This window comes from Hylobates moloch, unplaced genomic scaffold (assembly GCF_009828535.3).
Source record: "Hylobates moloch isolate HMO894 unplaced genomic scaffold, HMol_V3 SCAFFOLD_6, whole genome shotgun sequence".
Lineage (NCBI taxonomy): Eukaryota > Metazoa > Chordata > Mammalia > Primates > Hylobatidae > Hylobates > Hylobates moloch.
In genome coordinates, this window is record NW_026652281.1 from 127,443,146 (window position 1) to 127,464,038 (window position 20,893).

General features: G+C 52.0%; 1 protein-coding gene across 9 annotated transcripts in view; it reads left to right on the forward strand.

Annotated features, from left to right (window-relative positions):
• The first annotated feature begins 1,596 nt into the window (after nt 1-1,596).
• The window catches only part of TCOF1 (treacle ribosome biogenesis factor 1), a 42,271-nt gene continuing 22,974 nt past the window's right edge, over nt 1,597-20,893 (forward strand). For 6 of the 9 annotated variants that reach the window (XM_032158351.2, XM_032158352.2, XM_032158353.2 and 3 more), the window contains exons 1-14: nt 1,597-1,749; nt 5,029-5,084; nt 7,976-8,115; nt 11,388-11,461; nt 12,259-12,457; nt 13,085-13,158; nt 15,556-15,786; nt 17,741-17,926; nt 18,157-18,351; nt 18,496-18,705; nt 18,881-19,096; nt 19,256-19,444; nt 19,640-19,888; nt 19,981-20,178. In XM_032158351.2, coding sequence (XP_032014242.1) covers nt 1,642-1,749; nt 5,029-5,084; nt 7,976-8,115; nt 11,388-11,461; nt 12,259-12,457; nt 13,085-13,158; nt 15,556-15,786; nt 17,741-17,926; nt 18,157-18,351; nt 18,496-18,705; nt 18,881-19,096; nt 19,256-19,444; nt 19,640-19,888; nt 19,981-20,178 — 2,325 coding nt within the window. In that variant the 5' untranslated portion in view covers nt 1,597-1,641. The remainder of the gene's footprint in view (nt 1,750-5,028; nt 5,085-7,975; nt 8,116-11,387; nt 11,462-12,258; nt 12,458-13,084; nt 13,159-15,555; nt 15,787-17,740; nt 17,927-18,156; nt 18,352-18,495; nt 18,706-18,880; nt 19,097-19,255; nt 19,445-19,639; nt 19,889-19,980; nt 20,179-20,893) is intronic. The other 3 variants (XM_032158358.2, XM_032158359.2, XM_058440033.1) reach the window with 2 other exon arrangements.

Sequence of the window (20,893 nt, forward strand, 5' to 3'; positions counted from 1 at the left end):
CTGAGTCACAGTGAAGTTATGTAACTTGCCCAAAGTCACCTAGTTAATGAGGCAAAGCCAGAATTTGAACCCAGGCAGTATGACTCCAATGCAGCTTTTAAACACTATATTTATTACATAAGAAAACACTATCCTTTTCCTTCCTGCACTTACCAGCTGTTTGTAACACTGTATTGTATGACTATTAGTTTAGTATGTGTCTCCTCCATTAGACTGTAAGCTCTATTGGAGTAGAGACCATTCCATCACTAGACTGTAAGCTCTACAGGAGTAGAGACTATTCCATCCCCAATGGTAGGTACTCAATAAATATTTGCTCAAGAAAATGGGAAATGTTGAATGTGTACAGACACATAACATTTTCCATTCAAGTTCAAGACAAAGATAACCACATACCTGGACCTCCTAGGGTTAGGGACTCCTGCACCCGTAAGAAACATGCTGCCCTCAGATTCTCAATGGGTCCATGAAGTTAAGAACAGCTGATTCTAACATTCTGCAGCCTACCTCACCTTTTCCCTGCCAACCTTCCCTCAACAACTACAACAGCCTCACATTTAGTATTAATGGTATGTGCTTTGGTTTTAGCAATCTTTTAAAAACACAAAACAGGGTCAACCTCCTTTGAAAAGCCAGTCAGAGACTATCTAATGCCCTCAGAGCAAAGTCCAAACTCTGTTGGGGGTGGGGGTGTTGTAGGCCTTGTCTTCACTTCTTCATCCTCATGGGCCCTCATTTGTTCCCTCTTCCCCACCTCACCCCACCCCACCTCGACAGCCCAGCAGCGCAGACTGAGGGTTCTGGATTTAGGGTTCCCAGGCAGTAGCAGGGTGTTTTCTCATGCCTAGACTCATGCAGTGCCCTCTGCCAGTCCTCTGCTTTGCACCCAGCAATTTCAGGTGTCTTTATGCCTCAGCTTAGATATTTCTTGTGGGGTTCGGTGCCCCTCCTTGGGGTGCCCATAGGCTGCATCTGTCCCTGACAATGCACACCAGATATTGAACTATAGTTGCTTGGTTACGGACAGTTGTCTCTGTGAGCTTTGAGGGCAACCGCCATGTATTATGCATCTTTTGAATCCCCCTAGCCTAGCCGGGTGCTAGCCCAAGTTACGGTGCTTACTACAGATTTGTTCAGTTAGCGAATGAATGAATGAATAAACTGGCAACTCGTGTCTGGTTTATGGGCACCAAAAACCGTGTGAAATGGATAAATGAGCAGGTAATGGCAGTACAAAGTTCGGATCAAGAGAAAGATCCAGATTAGGGAGTTCAGAGATGAGTAAAACGCAGACCCAGCCATCAGAGAATTAACAAGGAAGATAAATCTCTTCAAGGAGCCAGCCAGAAGGATTAAAAGAGAGTCGTCCAAGTCCCGGCCGGCCCCGGGGGCGGGTCCCTGTCTAGCCCCGCCTGCTCCGCGCCAATGGGCGGTCTTGTTAACCACGAGTCTCCGCCCCTTTCGCCTTGAGGGGCGGGGCCGGCCACTCCCGGAGAGGGGACTACGTTTCCCGGCGCGCCGCGCGGCCGGAGCGAAAGAGGAGCCGGAAGTGGGGCGCGCGAGGTCTAAGGGCGCGAGGGAAGTGGCGGGCGGGGACTAAGGCGGGGCGTGCAGGTAGCCGGCCGGCCGGGGGTCGCGGGCATGGCCGAGGCCAGGAAGCGGCGGGAGCTACTTCCCCTGATCTACCACCATCTGCTGCGGGCTGGCTATGTGCGTGCGGCGCGGGAAGTGAAGGAGCAGAGCGGCCAGGTAAGCGTTCGTGGGCCGTGTGCGAGGGCCGCGTGCAAGATGTGGAGATCAGCGGCTCGCGGCCCGCGCCCCTTTCCCAGGCGACCCGGCAGGCGCCCGGAGCCGGGTCCCGCAGTGCTCGACGGCGCGGGCCAGGGGTACCGGAGGAGCCGCAATCTCTGCCTCCCCACTGCGACTTCAGTTCCCCTGGGCCTCACTTTCCACATCCGGGCAGTGGGTTGGGCCAGAAAGTGCGCTCGCAGGGGCCGAACTTTGTAATTCCCGCGTCCCTTACCTCCACCCCCTTCCTGGTAGCGGGTGTTTTAAGTTTCCTAAGTCTCCCGCCACGTGGCTAGGCTCAGCGCGGCCCCCCCTGGGGCAAGGAGGTTGCTGCGAGTCTCGGGGGTGGATTGCGACCAGCCCCTCGGGGGAGCGCCTGGAGAAGGGACCCTACAGCCCCTTAGTTGAGCTGGAACTCAGGCCTTTAGCGATTGTCTGTACTGAGACGGACAGCTTTGGTACTCGAACTTGTGGTACAGTCATTTCTTACTTGATTAATTCAACTGTTAATCCGGTACTCAGGGTGCTTCCTGGTGTTCGAATGGTGAGCACCGTCTCCCAGCCCTCCTGGAGCTTACACTCTAGTAAGGTAGACAAATCAAAGAATCACAAAAGTGACTATATGCTTAGCACTGCAATAAGTGTTAAGAATGAGAGGGATGGGCCGGGCACGGTAGCTCACGCCTGTAATCCCAGCACTTAGGGAGGCCGAGACTAGCAGATCACCTGAGGTCAGAAGTTCGAGACCAGCCTGGCCAACATGGTGAAACACCGTCTCTACTAAAAATACAAAAATTAGCTGGGCGTGTTGGCACACGCATGTAATCCTGGCTACTCATGTGGCTGAGGCACAAGGGTTGCTTGAACCCGGGAGGCAGAGGTTGCAATGAGCCAAGATCATGCCACTGCACTCCAGCCTGGGCGATAAAGCAAGACTCTGCCTCAAAAAAAAAAAGAGAGATGGACGGCAGATTGCCCTGGTCAGGAATAGCTGTGGTGTAAATGCCTTGTGGTGTACACACTGGCCTGGAGAAAGTCCACTCTCTTGAGCCCAGGAGTTTAAGGATACAGTATGAGCCATGATCATGCCACTGCACTCCGGCCTGGGCAACAGAGCAAGACACTGTCACACAAAAAAATTTTTTTTAAGTCCATAGCAGGCCAGGTATGGTAGCTCACGCCTGTAATCCCAGCACTTTGGGAGGCTGAGGCAGGCTGATCACTTGAGGCCAGGAGTTCAAAACCAGCCTGACCAACATGGTGAAACCCTGTCTCTACTAAAAATGCAAAAATTAGCCATGCATGGTGGCGTGCACCTGTAGTCCCAGTTACTCGGGAGGCTGAGGCAGGAGAATCACTTGAACCCAGGAGGCAGAGGTTGCATTGAGCTGAGATTGAGCCACTGCACTCCATCCTGGGTGACAAAGCGAGACTCCATCTCAAAAAAAAAAAAAAAATGTCCATAGTGGCTGAAGTGTGAAGTACAAGGGCCAGATGCCCCTAGGGAGATGGAGGCAGAGGCTGGCTGGAGTGGTCTGGTGGGCAGTTTGATCTTCCTTGGAAGAGCAGTGGTAAACCAATGGAGAGTTTTGAGCTGGTGAGACAGTATCCTAAGTAGTCAGATCCCTTTGCCCTGTGGTGTAGGCTCTGCTCCTAATGCTTGCTCTCAGAACCTCCTGGAGGGACTAAAGGGTGATGGGCCCTAAGACATTATCTATGCTTTTCCTCCTCTCTCTGAACCTCATTTGCTCTTCCTACTTCCTATCACAGATAAGGGGAGCAAGAGATAGTACCCATCTTCATTGGAGCAAAAATATCCTGCCCTCATGGAGCACACATTCTAGTAGGAGCAGACAGGTGACAAATAGAAAAAGTTTAATAAGTTAATGATATAGTATATCCAATGATGGTTGGTGCTTGCTATAAAAGTAAGGCAAGCAAGGGGGAAAAGGGATGTCAGAGTTCGATTATAGGTAGGGTGGTCAAGGAAGTCTCATTGAGAAGGTGTCATTTGGGCAGAGACCTGAAGGAAATGAGGGAGTGAGCTGTGTAGTTAACAGGGGAGAGAACACTCCAGACAACAAGAATAGCAAGGCCCCATTAGAGGCAGGGTGGCCTGACACATTTGAGGACAGCAAGGAGGACACTTTGTCTGAGGTGGAGCAGAGAGAAACTGACTCTTAAAATCTTAGTGTTACGGGCTCACTGCTGGGCACTGACAGATGGTCTTGTTCAAACCAGATAGCAGCCTGCAAGGTGGGAATCGCTGTTGTCCCCATGTTAAGAAGAAGAAATCTGAAGTTTGAAGAGGTGATGAGATTAGTTCAGTCCACCCGTGCCCCACATTGCTTAGCCTCATTAGAGTACTTGATATCCTGGCTTATTGACATTTACAGAGACAGTGGGCCCTCTGGCCTCTGCTCCAAAGGCCTGGATTCCACCTGGTTCCCTCTGCTTCCACCAAGGGACTGGTACCATTTGGGCCCAGTCTTTTCCCAGCAGACTAGTGGACTGTGGTCATGCCACCTGGATGCCTCAGGTGTCTGGGCTGTGATTCGTGCTTTGGGAAGATTGGCTGGCCACGGCTTTGAAAGCTTTTCTAAAGGTCAAAGGTGGGGAAAACCCTGTCTCATGGCCTCTAGGCATGGATAATGCCGGAGAGGCTGGGAACTGGATGAATGCTAGGTTGGAACATTCCACCTCTAGCCTTTCAAAGGGGTTGTCTAAAAAGGTTTTAGTTGGGATTGGTTGTCCTTCTTGTCTCTGAAAGGTTTTGGACAGAACTGGCAGGGCCAAGCAGACATACTTCCCAGAGCAAAAAGACCCTCTTTTTTTTTTTTTTAAAGAAAGGGTCTTGCTCTGTTCCCCAGGCTGGAGTGCGGTGGCGTGAGCATGGCTCACTGCAGCCTCAATATCCTGGGCTCAAGTGATCCACCGCAGTCTCCTGAGTAGCTGGGACCACCAGTGCATGCCACCATTCTCAGCTAATTTTTAAATTTTTTTATAGAGACAGTCTCACTATGTTGCCCAGACTGGTCTTGAACTCCTGGGCTCAAGTGATCTTCCTGCCTCAGCCTCCCAAAGTGCTGAGATTACAGGTATGAGCCACCATGCCCAGCCAAAAAGACCCTCTTCTGAACCACCTGTCTGTATAAGTCATGAGTTTGGGGAGAGTTGGGCCCAAGGAGGATCCTTACTGTACTGGGGATTAATTGTGGCTTTCTCTTTACCTCTCTGCAGAAGTGTTTCCTGGCTCAGCCCGTAACCCTTCTGGACATCTATACACACTGGCAACAGTAAGTGGTGGGGCCGACAGGGTGGAGTAGGGACACCCCAAGCAACTCAGCTTGGAATAAGCTGGGATACCTTTCTGGTCTAAGATCTGTCCCCGTAGCCCACTGTGGACACCATTGTTGCCTCCAGAAAGCCAGCTCACATCACATGGGTGGGTATTTCTGTGTGGATATCTGGTAGTGGGAGGGGACATTGAGAGCTGTGATCTCTTAAGAACAAGAGCTTCTCACCAGCTTGTCAGTTGCTCAACAAACGATTATTGAGCACCTCCTGAAAGCCAAGTCCTGTTCTTAGTATGCAAATAGTGTCACAAGTGAGACAGACATGGTTCCTCCTTTCCTGCAGCCGACATTGTAGCCAAGGAGATAGGCATGAGTCAAAGAATGAAACAAATGAATGTTAAATTACAGTGGTAGTCAGGATTACAAAAGAGAGGAACCTGTTGCCACAGCCACATAAATGAATAAGCCTGGCTTCATTTGGGGGTCCAGGGGAAGCTTCCCTGAGGTGATCTTTGACTTGAGAGCTGTAGGAATTGGAGGAGTGAACTATGCAGTGGGTAGAGAGCGGCAGGTGGAGTGTACCTGCCAGTGGAAATTGCTAATGCTAAGTCCTGTGGCTGGTGGACAGTACAGATGGGGCTAGGTCATCACATGGATAGCCACGCGTGGGCTGGTTATCCATGGTGAGGAATTTTGTCTTTATCCAAGAGCAGTGGGGCCATGGTAGGGTGAAAAAGTGAGGAGATCGCTCTGCACCATGGACACCATCATCCAGGCAAGAGCTGGTAGGGCTTGAAACAGGGAGAACGGGGTAGAGAGTGGATTCCCAAGAATCATAGGGATGAAACCAGGGCCTGTGGATGGGTGGGAGAGGAAGTATCTGATTGACTCCACGTCTGACTTGTGTACCCATGCATAGAGCTTGAAGGGAACCCAGTTTGGAGGGGAAAGATTTCAAAGACATTTGAGTGTGAGATGCCTTTTAAACATGTAAAATTTATGTACTCTTCAAGGAAGAGGGAATCATCCAAGGATGTATCAACAGAGGAATGGTTTGAAAATGGAGAGAGTAATTGTGTTCTCTTCATGCACTGGCCTGACCACAGCTGACTAAGGGAGTGAAGGATGTGCAGACATATCCCATGAGGAATGGTAGAGAGTATTGAATTGCCTTGGATGGAAAGGAGGCAGGAGAGGGGTGTGAGGGACCACTGCACATCTTTGAGAACCAAGAATAGTGCGTTCTCTGAGGCCCTGGTGACAGAAGCGGGCCCCAAATATACCGGCTTCAGGAAGACAGGTTTCAGCTTCTGAATATAACGACATCAGAGCTATCCAAAAATGAGGTGGGCTGGGTGGAAGTGGTGAGTTCCCTGTCATTAGAGGTGTGTAAACAAAGGCAGAAATGGTGTGGAAGGGACTACAGCCTCTGGTGGAGAGCTAAGGTCATTGAAAACGCTGCCAACCCTCAGTTCTTAGCTGTCCTCTGCTGCTAAGGAGAGCTTAGAGCACAGGGCACAGCCCACACTTCCTCACCCTGACTTGCCCAGATGGGTGGGTGTTATTCGTAGTACTTCCTTCCCCCAAAAAACTGCTTCAGTGAGCTGCTCTGCACACTCTTCCCTGCCACTGGCCCCTTCTATGGGTAAGGGGTGCTGAGTCGGACAAGGACCTCAAACCCACCAAAGGCAGCCTAGCCTAGCAATTCCCTGCAGAGTTCAAACTCAGCAACTAGCTGTATGTATGACCTTGAGTGGATTTCTTGGCCTCCCTGAGTCTGTGTCTTCACCTGTAAAATGAAAATAATGATGGCAGTTATCTCATTGCATTGTGAGGGTTAGACACAGTGGTCCATATAAAGTGGCAAAACTACCGGTTGGAGGCCCCCCCACTTCCTGCACCCGCCTGAGTATTTATTGAGCATCTACTACAACCCAGGCAATATTCTTGATATAGCTGGGAACAAACCAGAGAAAAATCCCTGCTCAACATTTTTATTGGGAGAAAAGAGGCAGAATAAATTGATACATGTAAAAATGAAACCTGTTTTTAACAGGAGAATCCTGACAAGTGGCTTTCCTGGGAACAAGGGACCTGAGTATCACATCCCAAACCATGACAGAGCAGAGTCCATCGCAGCTAGGAAACCTGGGGCCTAGACAGTGACTCCCTGGGATGGGGGTCAATGGACGTGAGACTTGAAAGTGCAGGGGCTCAGCCATCTGGATGCTTATCCTACCCATGCCCTAGACTCACTTTGCCATGAGCAAGTCACTTAGTTGTTCAGTTTTTGAGACATGTGCGAGGCACTGAGGATACTGTAGTGAGCTGCCAGCTGCCCCTCTCCCTGGGCCTTTCTGTGTAGGGGAAGAGTCTAGGAAGTAAGTAAAATAACGAGATAGAGAAAAGCTCTGAAGAAAATGAAACGGGATCACAGGGCAGAGCATGCCTTGGAGGAGGGGGCAATCATCGAGGGCCTCTCTGGGGAGGCTGCATTAAAGTTGAGATGTGAAGGACAAGGACCTGGGCAGAGTCTTCCAAGAAGGCACAGTACACACAGCACATTCTGCAGGAGGAAGAGCCTGGGCAGTTCTGTGAGGTGCCTGAGTGGGTCAGCTCCTATCACTTACAGACTGGTAGCTGCTGCAGCTGTGACATAACATTATCCAGCATTCCTGATTATTTTAAAGACTAATCAAGAATTGTAAAAGCACTTTATGAAGTGAGTGAAAATGCAGAATACAAAATTGTGTCTATACTGTGTTTTCACCACTGTTTAGATTCAATGCACATTGCCTTATAAGAGCTGGAAGGATGCGGGACGCTCTAGTCAAATCTTGTGGAGTTGTTCTGTCACCCAGTTGGTATAGACAGTCACCCTTGTCCTGCAGAACCTCAGAGCTTGGTCGGAAGCGGAAGGCAGAGGAAGATGCGGCACTGCAAGCTAAGAAGACCCGTGTGTCAGACCCCATCAGCACCTCGGAGAGCTCGGAAGAGGAGGAGGAAGCAGAAGCCGAAACCGCCAAAGCCAGTAAGAGCCCTGCAGCTTTGGGAACAGGCTATGGAATATTGATTGTTCTAGGGTAGAGTCTACCTCCAGCTTCTTCTATTATCACTAGAAGACCTAAAAGACCCTGGGGAGAAGATTGGGAGGGCACCACATATCTTTGGCAGTATTTGAGCCCTTCCTCTGTGCCAGGCATTATATCTCCAGGCTCTGGGGATGCAAGGCTGAACCAAAACAACCAGATGGGCCCTTCCAGTCTCATTTGGTGTGTGGGGCCCAGGAGCTGCCCTGTTGCAGGCTTCCAGGTGATTCTTATTAGCTGGAAAGAAGACATGTTCAGAAGTACTGCTGGAGGGATTTCAGAAAGCAGCTAGCAGACACATTTTCTGTGTGACCTGTGGGATGCTTTAGTAATTGCTGATCTTTGTGTTCTTTTAGAATTGTACCCATTAGCACTGGAAGGCTGTACTGGGCACTGGTTTTACACCATTTGCAGGAGTAACTCAGTCAAAGCTTTTATAGCCCCTTCTTCCCCTAAGGTCCCAGGGCTCCTTGTACTTTCCCCAACAGCAGCCATAACTCCACAGAGGAATTGCTGTGTCTCCTTTGCATCGTATTATCTTCTTTTGCTTACATAGAAGACAAATTTCTTAATACTTATTTTTTATTTTTCAAGACAAGGTCTTACCATGTTGCCCAGGCTAGTCTTGAACTCCTGAGCTCAAGTGATCCTCCTGCCTTAGCCTCTTGAGTAGCTGGAATTCCTTGCATATACCACCATGCCCAGCTTCCTGAGCCTGCTTTTAAAGTGTTTGAGATCATACTGGATATATATTTTATTATGTTTTTGAGACGGAGTTTCACTCTTGTCACCCAGGCTGGAGTACAATGGCGTGATGTTGGCTCAGAGCAACCCCCGCCTCCTGGGTTCAAGTGATTCTCCTGCCTCAGCCTCCCGAGTAGCTGGGACTACAGGCGTGCACCACAACTCCCAGCTAATTTTGTGGGTTTTTTTCTTTCTTTTTTTTTTTAAGTAAAGATGGGGTTTCATGATGTTAGCCAGATTAGTCTCAGGTGATCTGCCCACCTTGGCCTCCAAAAGGGCTGGGATTACAGGCATGAGCCACTGTGCCCTAGATATATATTATATATCACTTAATTTTACATTATAAATGCAAAACGAGTTCACTTTGAACTGTAGAAGAGCATATGGAAGAAAACTTAAAGGTTTCTTGTTCTCCTACCCTGTTCCCCATCATTCCTAAGTGCGTCTCCTGGTAGGTAACCTTTAAAACTTCCCACTTTGCCTCGATAGTCGTTCAAACATGTATTCATGCATGCATATATACAGACCTGCATGCTATTTGAAACACAAATGGTAAAATTTCGTACTGATTGGCTATTTGGTATTAATCAATTTTATAAGCTGTGATAATGAAAGTGTAATTACGTTTTTTTTTTTTTGGTTTGGGGCTTTTTTGAGATGAGGTCTTACCATGTTGCCTGGACTGGCCTTGAACTCCTGGCCTCGAACTCCTGGCCTCAAGTGATCCTCCTGCCTCAGCCTCCCTAGTATGTAATTTTTTTAAAAAAGTCCTCACTAGGTTGGGCATGGTGGCTCACATCTACCAGTAGTCCCAGCACTTTGGGAGGTCAAGGTAGAAGGATCACTTGAGCCCAGGAGTTGGAGACCCACCTGGGCAACATGGCAAAACCCTGTCTCTACAAAAAATTTAAAATTTAGCCAGGCATGGTGGCGTGTGCTTGTAGTTTCAGCTGCCTAGGAGGCCTGAGGTAGGTGGATTACTTGAGCCCAGGAGGTCAAGGCTGCAGTGAGCCATGACTGTGCCACTGCACTCAAGCCTGGGCAACAGAGCAAGACTGTCTCAAAAAAAAAAAAAAAAAAGGAAGAAGAGTCCTCGTTGGCATCCTGGGCAACGGTGAGACTCCGTCTCTGCAAAAAATAAGAAAATTAGCTGGGCATGGTGGCATGCACTGGTGGTCCCAGCTACTGGGGAGGCTGAGATAGGAGGATCATGTGAGCCCAGGCATTGGAGGTTGCAGTGAGCTATGAATGTGCCACTGTACTCCAGCCTGGGCAGCAGAGCAAGACCCTGTCTCAAAAAAAATTTTAGAAAGGGTCCTCATTGAGAGAGAAACATGCTGAAGTATTTGTGGGCAACATTATAGGATATCTGGCATTTTCTTCAAAGTAATGCTTGATGGGGAAGGGTGAGTGAGATAATAGATGAGATGAGAAGATTGATCACAAGTTGCTAATGGTTGGAGCTGCCTGGTTCTTCCTTTTTACTTACTACTTAAAAATTTTCCATAATTACAGAAAGAGAGAGATGGAGTGAAGTGCCAGGAAAAGAATTAGATCATGCCATTCATCTCAGCAACATTCTCCTTAACAAAAAGAAATCTAAGATTTAAGGAGACAATACCCTGGTATAAAAGCTCTGAGAAGCCGGGTGCGGTGGCTCATGCCTGTAATCCCAGCACTTTGGGAGGCCGAGGTGGGCGGATCACGAGGTCAGGAGATCGAGACCATCCTGGCTAACATGGTGAAACCCCGTCTCTATTAAAAATACAAAAAATTAACCAGGCGTGGTGGTGGGCGCCTGTAGTCCCAGCTACTCGGGAGGCTGAGGCAGGAGAATAGTGTGAAGCCAGGAGGCGGAGCTTGCAGTAAGCTGAGATTGTGCCACTGCACCCCAGCCTGGGCGACAGAGTGAGACTCTGTCCCAGTAAATAAATAAATAAATAAACACTAAGAATCAGTGAATATCAATATCTAACGGGGCCCAGGTGGCATTGTTCAGCCACCTGTCCACTAAGAAGCCATTTGAATTCCAGGCAACTTTCTCTGTGGACCTGGGGCTGGCTGCCTGCCTGACCACTGCCCCTTCTTGCCGAACAGCTTTCAGGGCTACAGTGTGGTGGCCTGTGTGATTGGTGCCCATTGCAGTGTGCAGTGCCCAGTAGGCAGCAAGAATGTGGGCCAGTCCTTTTCCCTCCGGGGGCCTCAACGTCTCATGCTGCAGGGGAGTTGGGAATCCATCAGGGATGCAGACACATAGCTTCATGTTACCATCTTCTTCTCTCTTGCTCCTGGTGGACCTGGCTGATGCATCACAGAGCTCATTCCTGCAAGTCTGGGCACAGCCTCAGATCCTCATGCCAGCACCAGGCAGCCAATACCAATAGAATTGTTAGGTGAGATGAAACCTGTTTGCCATTCATAGATGAGAAAAGCTCATCTGGCTTCTTTAGCAGATGTTTGTTTCTTGCAGCCCCAAGACTAGCATCTACCAACTCCTCAGTCCTGGGGGCAGACTTGCCATCAAGCATGAAAGAAAAAGCCAAGGTGAGTGGGACTGCCTTCTAAGCTATTGCCTATGGGATTTAAGGTGCCTGGCAGGGGACAGTCTTCCATGTCAGAGAAGGATAGGGTTGTGAGTAATTGCCCCACCTGGATTCAGAGCTCAACCTGTGTCACCAGTTGTGGGATCTTAGTTCCTTCACCTCTCTGGGCCTCAGTTGACTTTTCTGTAAGATGAGGATGATGCCTGCTGCAGTGGGCCACTGGGCACATTCTACACCTGGGGTAGGCGACTTCTTTCCTCTTTCATGCCTGCATTCACCTGTTCACTCAACAGATCTTGACTAATACCCGTTATGTTCCAGGCACTGTGCCAGGTGTGGAGGCACCGTAGTGATCAAGACATCTGTGGTTCTGAAACTCTAAAAGCATTTTCCAAACTGGAAACTGCTCAAAAAACAAGGTGTCATTTTCTAATAATCCAGAAAGCAGAGTTAGATACATACATGTATAAAGAATTGTGCCTCTGCAATTGCCTGGAGCATTAGCAACAGTGTCTCAAAGTAATTATGAAATAATGATAAGATCAACAACAAACTGCTACTTACCACTTGGTAAATAACTACCATGTCCCAAGAACTGGGATTCTGTTCTCTCAACACCTCTGGTGAGAGGAGGTGCTGTTTTTAACCTCACTTTAAAGATTGGGAAACAGATTGAAGGGGTAGTTTACCCAAACTCACACAGCTAAGAAGTGGTAAGATTGGGTTCAGATACAAGTGGCCTGTGCTCTTAGTTCACCATGCCATACCAGATGTGTCTATCACTCTTGTTCTCTGTAGGCAGGGACAGAGAAAGCCGGCAAGACTGGGAACTCCATGCCACACCCTGCCACTGGGAAGACGGTGGCCAACCTTCTTTCTGGGAAGTCTCCCGGGAAGTCTCCCAGGAAGTCAGCAGAGCCCTCAGCAAATACTACGTTGGTCTCAGAAACTGAGGAGGAGGGCAGTGTCCCGGCCTTTGGAGCTGCTGCCAAGCCTGGTGAGAAGCCCCCACCTCTAGGAACCTAGTCCCCAGAACTTGGGCTGGTGAGGCAGGCCTAGGCATTGCTTTAAGTTCTGGGACATTTCTGGAATCAAAAGTTTGTCTCCATGACAGCCAGGTTCCTGCACCTTAGGCCTTTTCCCGTCCCCTAGACGAGGGAGGGTCAGCTTACAGGGACCTGGCCTCAGGCTGAACAGCCCACCTAGTCGCTGGAGCATTTTCTGCTTTATGACTCCCTGGTGAGTTACAGAGACCACTGGCAGCTCAGAGACTAAACTGAAAGGCCTGGATTTGCCTCTGTTTCCTATGTAGAGTAGACATCTGTCTGGCCTGCATCAGTGGATATGATGGTGGATGGAGGTTCTGTAGACTGTCAGGTGCTGGTGCATGTTTGTTGGGTACCCTCACAGCCCTTCCCAGTGCCTCAGAGATGTGTGGGAACATAGGGATGGTGATGGTACCCACCTCAGAAGGGGGCTTCACAGCTCAGTGCATGCGAGGCACACGAGGGGTGAGCACTCAGCACTTGGCTTTGATGAGCAGCTGGTTTGTGGGGAGGTGCTGGGGAGGGGCAGATGAGGCTGGAAAGGGAGTCCCTCAGTCCCCTCCATGTCCGATCCTCAGGGATGGCGTCAGCGGGCCAGGCCGACAGCTCCAGCGAGGACACCTCCAGCTCCAGCGATGAGACAGACGTGGAGGTAATTGCCACCCATCCCTAGGAGTTGCCCTCTCCCAGCCTCTAACCCTCCCAGGAGCCTGTCTGAGGCTTCAGACACCAGTGGGCCCAGATCAGTTCAGCAACTGTGGCAGGGTGACCAGGAGCTGGAAAGGCTGCAGCCAGGGAGGGGCAGGGAGAGGAGCCTGGTGCTGCTTGCTGCACTCTGAGTGTGAGATCAGCCCTGGGGGTGGGAGAGGGACACCCTCCTGCCTGTGAGACTAGACAAGCCTTCCTGGGAGAGGTGCCCTGGAGTAGGGCCTCAAAGCACAGTGGGCTTCACTAGGAAGGGGTGTGGAGGAGGCAGGGCATTCCAGATAGGAAATGGGGCAAGAACAGGGCCCAGGGGCAACAGTGTGGCTGTCGTGGTGTGGCTAGGGCTGCAGCTGCTGAGAGGGTTCGGGGCCCACTGGTGAATACCAGGCCTGGACACTTGGCTAGAGTTGGGCAGGACTCTTGGGTTTGTGAACTTTGACCTGGAAAAGGTCTCCACAGGTTACTTTTTATTGTGTACCTACTAAGTGGCAGACCTAGGGAATATAGTGATGAGCAGGACAGACAGAGTTCCTGCTACCATGGGGCAAGGGAGCGTCCCTCAGATATTTAACTGGTGATGGCTGCTATGAAGTGGAAATGTAGAGAGCCACGCAGGGCAGAAACTGACATTGATGAGTAGGCGTAAGCAGAAGGAATGGCATGTGCAGAGAAGGAGGCAAAGAGTTTGGTGCTTTTAAAGAACGTTGATTTTTTTTTAAGACAGTCTCACTGTGTCACCCAGGCTGGAGTGCAGTGGTGCGATCTTGGCTAGCTGCAACTTCCACCTCCTGGGTTCGAGCGATTGTCATGCCTCAGCCTCCCAAGTAGCTAGGATTACAGGTGCACACCACCACGCCTGGCTAGTTTTTGTATTTTTTGTAGAGACAGGGTTTCACCATGTTGGCCAGGCTAGTTTCGAACTCCTGACCTCAAGTGGTCCTCTTGCCTTGGCCTCCCAAAGTGCTGGGATTACAGGCATGAGCCTCTGCACCTGGCCAAAACATTGATCTTTAAATGAGAGGGAGAAACCAGGCATGGTGGCTCACACCTGTAAGTGCAGCACTCTGGGAGGCCAAGGCAGGAGGATCATTTGAGGCCAGAAGTTTGAACCCAGCCTGAGCAATGTAGTGAGACCCTGTCTCTACAGGATGTTATTTTTTAAAAAACAAATAAATTATGGGGAAAGTGACACAAGATGAAGTCCTAGGTAGACAGGGGCCAGATCTTCTGTCTGACCTTGAGGACCACCATAAGGAATTTGGGTTTTATTCTAGGGGCTGTGAGAAGCCATCCCAGCAAGGAGAGATGGCCTGATTTGCATTTAATAAGATTGCTGGCTGCAGCCTAGGTTGGAGGGCAGTGCAGAATACAAGCAGTGAGACCATGTAGGAGACTATTGGAGTAATACTGGCATAAGAGGCTGGGGGCTGGGAGACCAAGGTGTCCACAGTTGGAAAGATGTTTTCGAGGGAAAACCAGCACAAGTCATGGATGAACTGATCTGGTGCCCAGGGAACTTCTCACTTTACTGTGCTGCCTGGCCCAGTAACCCTGTGAAGGTTGAAAACTCATCCCCATCTACCCCAGGCCTTACCAAGGGCTGCCCTCCACCTTCCATCCTCACCCTTGGGCCCTAGATACCACCAGCTGTAAGGACATCCCTGGCTTCTGTCACCCCAGGTCTTGCCAAAGGGAAGGGGACCACTCCCAGCCCTCCATAAACACACAACCTCAATGGGCTGAGGCTGTGCGGAGCTCCAGTAGCAGATGCCCCAGAAACCCAGGGCCGCAAGGGGTCTGATGGATCTCAGAGGTGGAAGTAGGGCACTGACTGCCTGGGAAATGTCTGAATTGTGGAAGTGTAGGAAAGAGCTCACAGAAGGAAGGAATTTGCCCAAGGTGTCCAGCAAGCCAGTGGCAGAGGTGGTGTTCACATCCTGAACTCCTGGCCCTCAGGATGGCTGCCGTGATCAGATACTTGAGTTTAAGGGGCAGACAGGATGAGCTCTCCTGATTGAGAGATGCAATCCCTTCTCTCAGGCTGAGCCCTGTGTGTGCCAGGTGGGAGATGAGCATAATGGTTTTGAGATCTGTCCCAAAGTCAGACAGTCCAGGGTTCCAGTGGGGCTCTGCCCCTTCATATTGATCATGAGTGATTTTACCTCTTTAAGCCTCTTGTACTTTTCTGGAAAATGGGTCTAAAGCTATTAACTGTCTCAGGGAGTTGCTTCAAAATCCAGTGACATTAGGAAAGAGCTTTATCAACTGCTGAAGCACCTGATACAGAACCTTAGGGGGAAACAGTAATTATCATTCATTTTCTAATTCCATCCTCTTATTCCAGGGGAAACCCTCAGTAAAACCAGCCCAGGTCAAAGCCTCATCAGTTTCTACTAAGGAGTCTCCAGCAAGAAAGGTGGCCCCAGCCCCTGGGAAGATGGGGGATGTGACACCCCAGGTCAAAGGAGGGGCCCTGCCCCCAGCCAAGAGGGCCAAGAAGCCAGAAGAGGAGTCAGAGAGTAGTGAGGAGGGATCTGAAAGTGAGGAGGAGGCCCCTGCAGGGACACCAAGCCAGGTGAGGCCTGGAGGAGGGCTGCCCCTTGGAGGACCTGCGGGTCCCCCAGCAGCCTGAGCACTCTCCCATGAGCACCTCTGCCACTGGAGTTGGGGAGAGGGAGGAGTACGGTGTGAAGTTGAAGAGCAAGAACAGCCTGCTTCCCACAGGGGAGTCTTGCACTCCGCTTTGTCGGTGACCAACTTTACCTCAGTTTCTCTGCCTCGTAAATGGGCCGCTGTCCTCGTCGCAGCCAGTCCTGCTGTGAGGGACTTGAGAAGTTTTGATTCCCTAATCCTCTGACTTCTCAGGACAAACCAGACCCTGAGCAGGCAAACACCATGTTAGCTAAAGGGAATCCAGTTCCCTTCTCCATCTGCTGGGAGCGGGCAGGGCTGCAGCCCCAAGGCCCTGGGTGCATCCCAAGGGCAAGACAGGGGGGCTGGAAAGCAATGGAAGTCAGAGCAGGAAGGAGGAAGAGTGAGGGTCACCCACCCAGCCCCAGGCCTGGGGCAGGACAAGGCGGGGGCATGCAGTAGATAAGCAGATCCCCTGTGTTAGCTGCTGGTGAATGGTAAAGAGGAAAGTCGGGTGGGGGACATAGGAATGGCAACTTGAAACAGAGTGCTCTGGGCTGGCCTCGGGAGAAGGCATCTCAGTAAAGACCAGAAGGAGGAAGCACTCTTAGGAAGGTCGTTCCAGGCAGGGGCTCAGCAAGTGTCAAGGCCCTGAGGTGGAAGTAGGACTAGGAATTGTGATAAATTGGTGTTCCCACCCCATCTACAGGGAGCTTCTCTACTCGGCTATTTTGCAGTGTCTGGGGGCTACACAGTGTTGGATGGGCATCCACTTTGAGAAGGAACACAAATGTGAATTTTTTTTTTTTTTTTTTTTTTTTTTTTTTTGAGACAGAGTCTTGCTCTGTTGCCCAAGCTGGAGTGCAGTGGTGGCAATCATAGCTCACTGCAGCCTCACTCCTGAGTAGCTAGGAATACAGGCACACACCACCACACCCAGCTTATGTGTGTGTGTATAGACAGGGTTTCACTGTGTTTCACAGGCTGTGGACTCAAGCAGTCCTCCCACCTTGGCCTCCCAAAGTGCCGTGATTACAGGTATGAGCCACCGCACCTGGCCATAAATGTGAACTTTTATGTAAAATCTGCTTTCTCCATGTTGGCTCAAAAATTTAAAAAGGAGCTAGCCAAGCAAGATCTGTGTGGAGCAGCCTGCACCTTCTGCATGGGAAGCTCTTAAAAGATCAGAGCTGCTGTTTTCTAGGGTTGTTGGCCCAGGGCTGAACACCCGGGGCCTTCCAGGGAAGACAGGGCCTGCAGCCACCCTGCCAAAGCCCCAAGACAGTGCAGATCCCCACCGAGGAGTTAGTGAAGAGGGGGCCAGGTGTGCAGACCTTGCCCCGTGAGGCTGAGGATGGGCTTCCCAGGGGTCCTGCTGCTGTCCATGTGCAGAAAGTCCAGTGAGGGCCTCCCTCAGTCCCTTCCACACTTTCAGACTGCCTCTTCATTCCTTCCCTTCCCTGGGCCTTTGCACAACCCGTCCCCACAGCCCAGTCTGATGATGCTCCCAATAAGCCAGTGCCTATGCCTGTGCCTCCAGAGCTCTCTGGCCAGTGGGAGCCCAGCAGAGGACAGGCTCTAACTACCCAGTGTGCTGGGGCACCAGGGAGAACCATGTTAAGGAAGTGGTGTCTCTTAGGGAGCCACAGGCTGAGGAGGCAGTGGCTAAGTGAAATGGAACAGGGGGCATGAAGGCTCCAGGAGTGAGAGTGTGGGAAGCTGATCAATTTTTGAGAAACCAGAAGGCCTGTGTGGCCAAGTATCAGTCAAGGTAGGGAGTGGGGAGGGAAGCAAGGGAAGTCTTAGGAGCCTCATTAAGGCCTCTGGACTTTATCCTAAAGGCATCACCAGAGAGTTGTCACAAGCAGGAGAGCAAGCTGCCCTTTCTTTTTCACTAGGTAAAGGCCTCTGAAAAAATTCTCCAGGTCAGAGCTGCCTCGGCCCCTGCCAAGGGGACCCCTGGGAAAGGGGCTACCCCAGCACCCCCTGGGAAGGCAGGGAAGCCAGAGGAGGACTCAGAGAGCAGTAGCGAGGAGTCATCTGACAGTGAGGAGGAGACGCCAGCTGCCAAGGCCCTGCTTCAGGTGAGGCCTGAGGAGGGAGACTCCATGCAGCCAGGCCCCTCCCCAGAAGGCCTTCTCAGGACTTGTTCCCCCACTCTGTGCCAGAGCCCCGGGCATGCCTCAGACCCCAGCCCCTTACTCCCCTCTCACTGTGTGGCATCATTTGCCCTGTCTGGTCTTCTGTACCTGGTGTCCTGTGTCTCCTCACACGTGCATCCTCTGGGCTGTCTCCCCTTGTCTTGTTTCTCCAGGCGAAGGCCTCCGGAAAAACCTCTCAGGTCGGAGCTGCCTCCGCCCCTGCCAAGGAGTCCCCCAGGAAAGGAGCTGCCCCAGCACCCCCTGGGAAGACAGGGCCTGCAGTTGCCAAGGCCCAGGCAGGGAAGCGGGAGGAGGACTCGCAGAGCAGCAGTGAGGAATCGGACAGTGAGGAGGCGCCGCCTGCTCAGGTGAGGCAAAGGGGAGGGGTGGAGAGTAGCCACATGCCTAAACCCCAGCACCTGCATGGGTGTGGCCACCTTTGCCCCATCCAGCTCCTGTCTCCACACGTCCACCCTCCGGGCTCTCTCCCCTCATCCTGTTTCTCACTCCAGGCGAAGCCTTCAGGGAAGGCCCCCCAGGTCAGAGCTGCCTCGGCCCCTGCCAAGGAGTCCCCCAGGAAAGGGGCTGCCCCAGCACCTCCTAGGAAAACAGGGCCTGCAGCCGCCCAGGCCCAGGCGGGGAAGCAGGAGGAGGACTCAGGAAGCAGCAGCGAGGAGTCAGACAGTGACAGAGAGGCACCGGCAGCCATGAATGCAACTCAGGTGAGGCTGGAAGCTGCCCTGCATGGCCTGTGCCCTGCCTCAAAAGACTTCCTGTGGATTTGACTTTTCCTCTCTGAACCTAGAGCCTTGTGCGGCTGGCTTCGTTTGCTCTCCTCCCCTCACTCACATTCTCCTTCTGGACTCCCTCCCTAATCTTGTCCTTTGTGTCTCCCAGGTGAAGCCCTTGGGGAAAAGCCCCCAGGTGAAACCTGCCTCCACCACGGGCATGGGGCCCTTGGGGAAAGGCGCCAGCCAAGTGCCACCTGGGAAGGTGGGGCCTACAACCCCCTCGGCCCAGGTGGGGAAGTGGGAGGAGGACTCAGAGAGCAGCAGTGAGGAGTCATCAGACAGCAGTGATGGCGAGGTGCCCACAGCTGTGGCCCCGGCTCAGGTGAGGCCCCTTCCTGTAAGGTTCTTTTTTTCCCCTCAGAGTAGAGCTGCCTGTGGCCTCCCAGCCTCACACTGGGACTCTGTCTACAATCTTAGTTTCTTAATGTCTGCACACACCTACCCTGGGCTCCGTCTCCCGATCCTGTGTATCTCATTCCAGGAAAAGTCCTTGGGGAAAATCCTCCAGGCCAAACCCGCCTCCAGTTCTGCCAAGGGGCCCCCTCAGAAGGCAGGGCCTGTAGCCATCCAGGTCAAGGCTGAAAAGCCCATGGAAGACTCGGAGAGCAGCGAGGAGTCGTCGGACAGTGCGGACAGTGAGGAGGCACCAGCAGCCATGACTGCACCTCAGGTGAGGCCTGGGGAAGGAGGCTGCCACATGGCCTGATCTGCCACACCACAGTCAGCCCCCCAGGGAGCTGTGCCCCCTCAGGCAGAGCATGGGTTCTGGCTGGTGGGGCAGAACAGCAGTGGGGATCCACCTCAGAACAGATGGGGGACTCTGAGTTCAGGAACCTTCTCCAGCCTTTCTTTGGTGTCCCCTCAGGCAAAACCAGCTCTGAAAATTCCTCAGACCAAGGCCTGCCCAAAGAAAACCAATACCACTGCATCTGCCAAGGTCGCCCCTGTGCGAGTGGGCACCCAAGCCCCCCGGAAAGCAGGAGCTGCGACTTCTCCAGCAGGCTCATGCCCAGCTGTGGCTGGGGGCACCCAGAGACCAGCAGAGGATTCTTCAAGCAGTGAGGAATCAGATAGTGAGGAAGAGAAGACAGGTCTTGCAGTAACCGTGGGACAGGTGAGGTCTGTGTTTTCTGGGCGGGCCTCAGGGCCGCCCCTACGTGGTCCTTTGGACTCCTGGAGACACCTCTCTTCCACTTGTCCTCGCAGGCGAAGTCTGTGGGGAAAGGCCTCCAAGTGAAAGCGGCCTCAGTGCCTGTCAAGGGGTCCTTGGGGCACGGGACTGCTCCAGTACTCCCTGGGAAGACGGGGCCTGCAGTCACCCAGGTGAAAGCTGAGATGCAGGAAGACTCTGAGAGCAGTGAGGAGGAATCAGACAGTGAGGAGGCAGCTGCATCTCCAGCACAGGTGAGGCCTAGAAGGAGCAGGCCCATCCCACCCACACCTGTTCCTGAGCCAGGGCTGAGGATGGGCTTGACTGGGGGCTAGTCTTGCCTGCAGATGTGCAGAAGCCTCAGAGGTAGCCTCAACACAGCTTCCTTCCCCATCTTTCACTCCATGTCTCTGCCCATCAGAGGTCCAGGGTCTCTGTCTTGTTTGCCTTTTGAGCTCCCGCTGATTGATTCCCTGTGGTTTTCACAAGCTCTGGAGTTCCCACCCTGCCAGCTGCTGCCCTTGTCTGGGGCTGCTGAGGCCCTGTTCCTCGGGGAAGTCCTGTCTCTGTGGAGCATGGGCATGCTCCTCCAGTGTGGAGTGATGGGGTTGAGACAGAGGGTGTGAGCCTGGGCTGCACAGCATGACAGGTGAGAGCATCTAGGCCTTTTACAGGAGATGGCGGCATCTGAGCCATGGGCTGAAAGAGTTGGCCAGGTGAAATGGGAAGGGAGAGTGTTCCAGGCAGAGGAAGCAGTCTGTGCGAGGCCAGGGAATGAGCGAGTGCCTGGCTTGGGTGCCTTGCCACAGGCAGCACATTGTGGTGGGATGGCTGGCAAGGGTTTAGAGCCAGACCACCTGGGTTCAAGTTTCAGCCCCACAGCCTGGCAAGTGCTGTAAGCCCTCAGAACCCTTACTCTCCTATAAACAGGAAATCAGCCCTCACAGGTTTGGGTGAGAATTTAGGTGA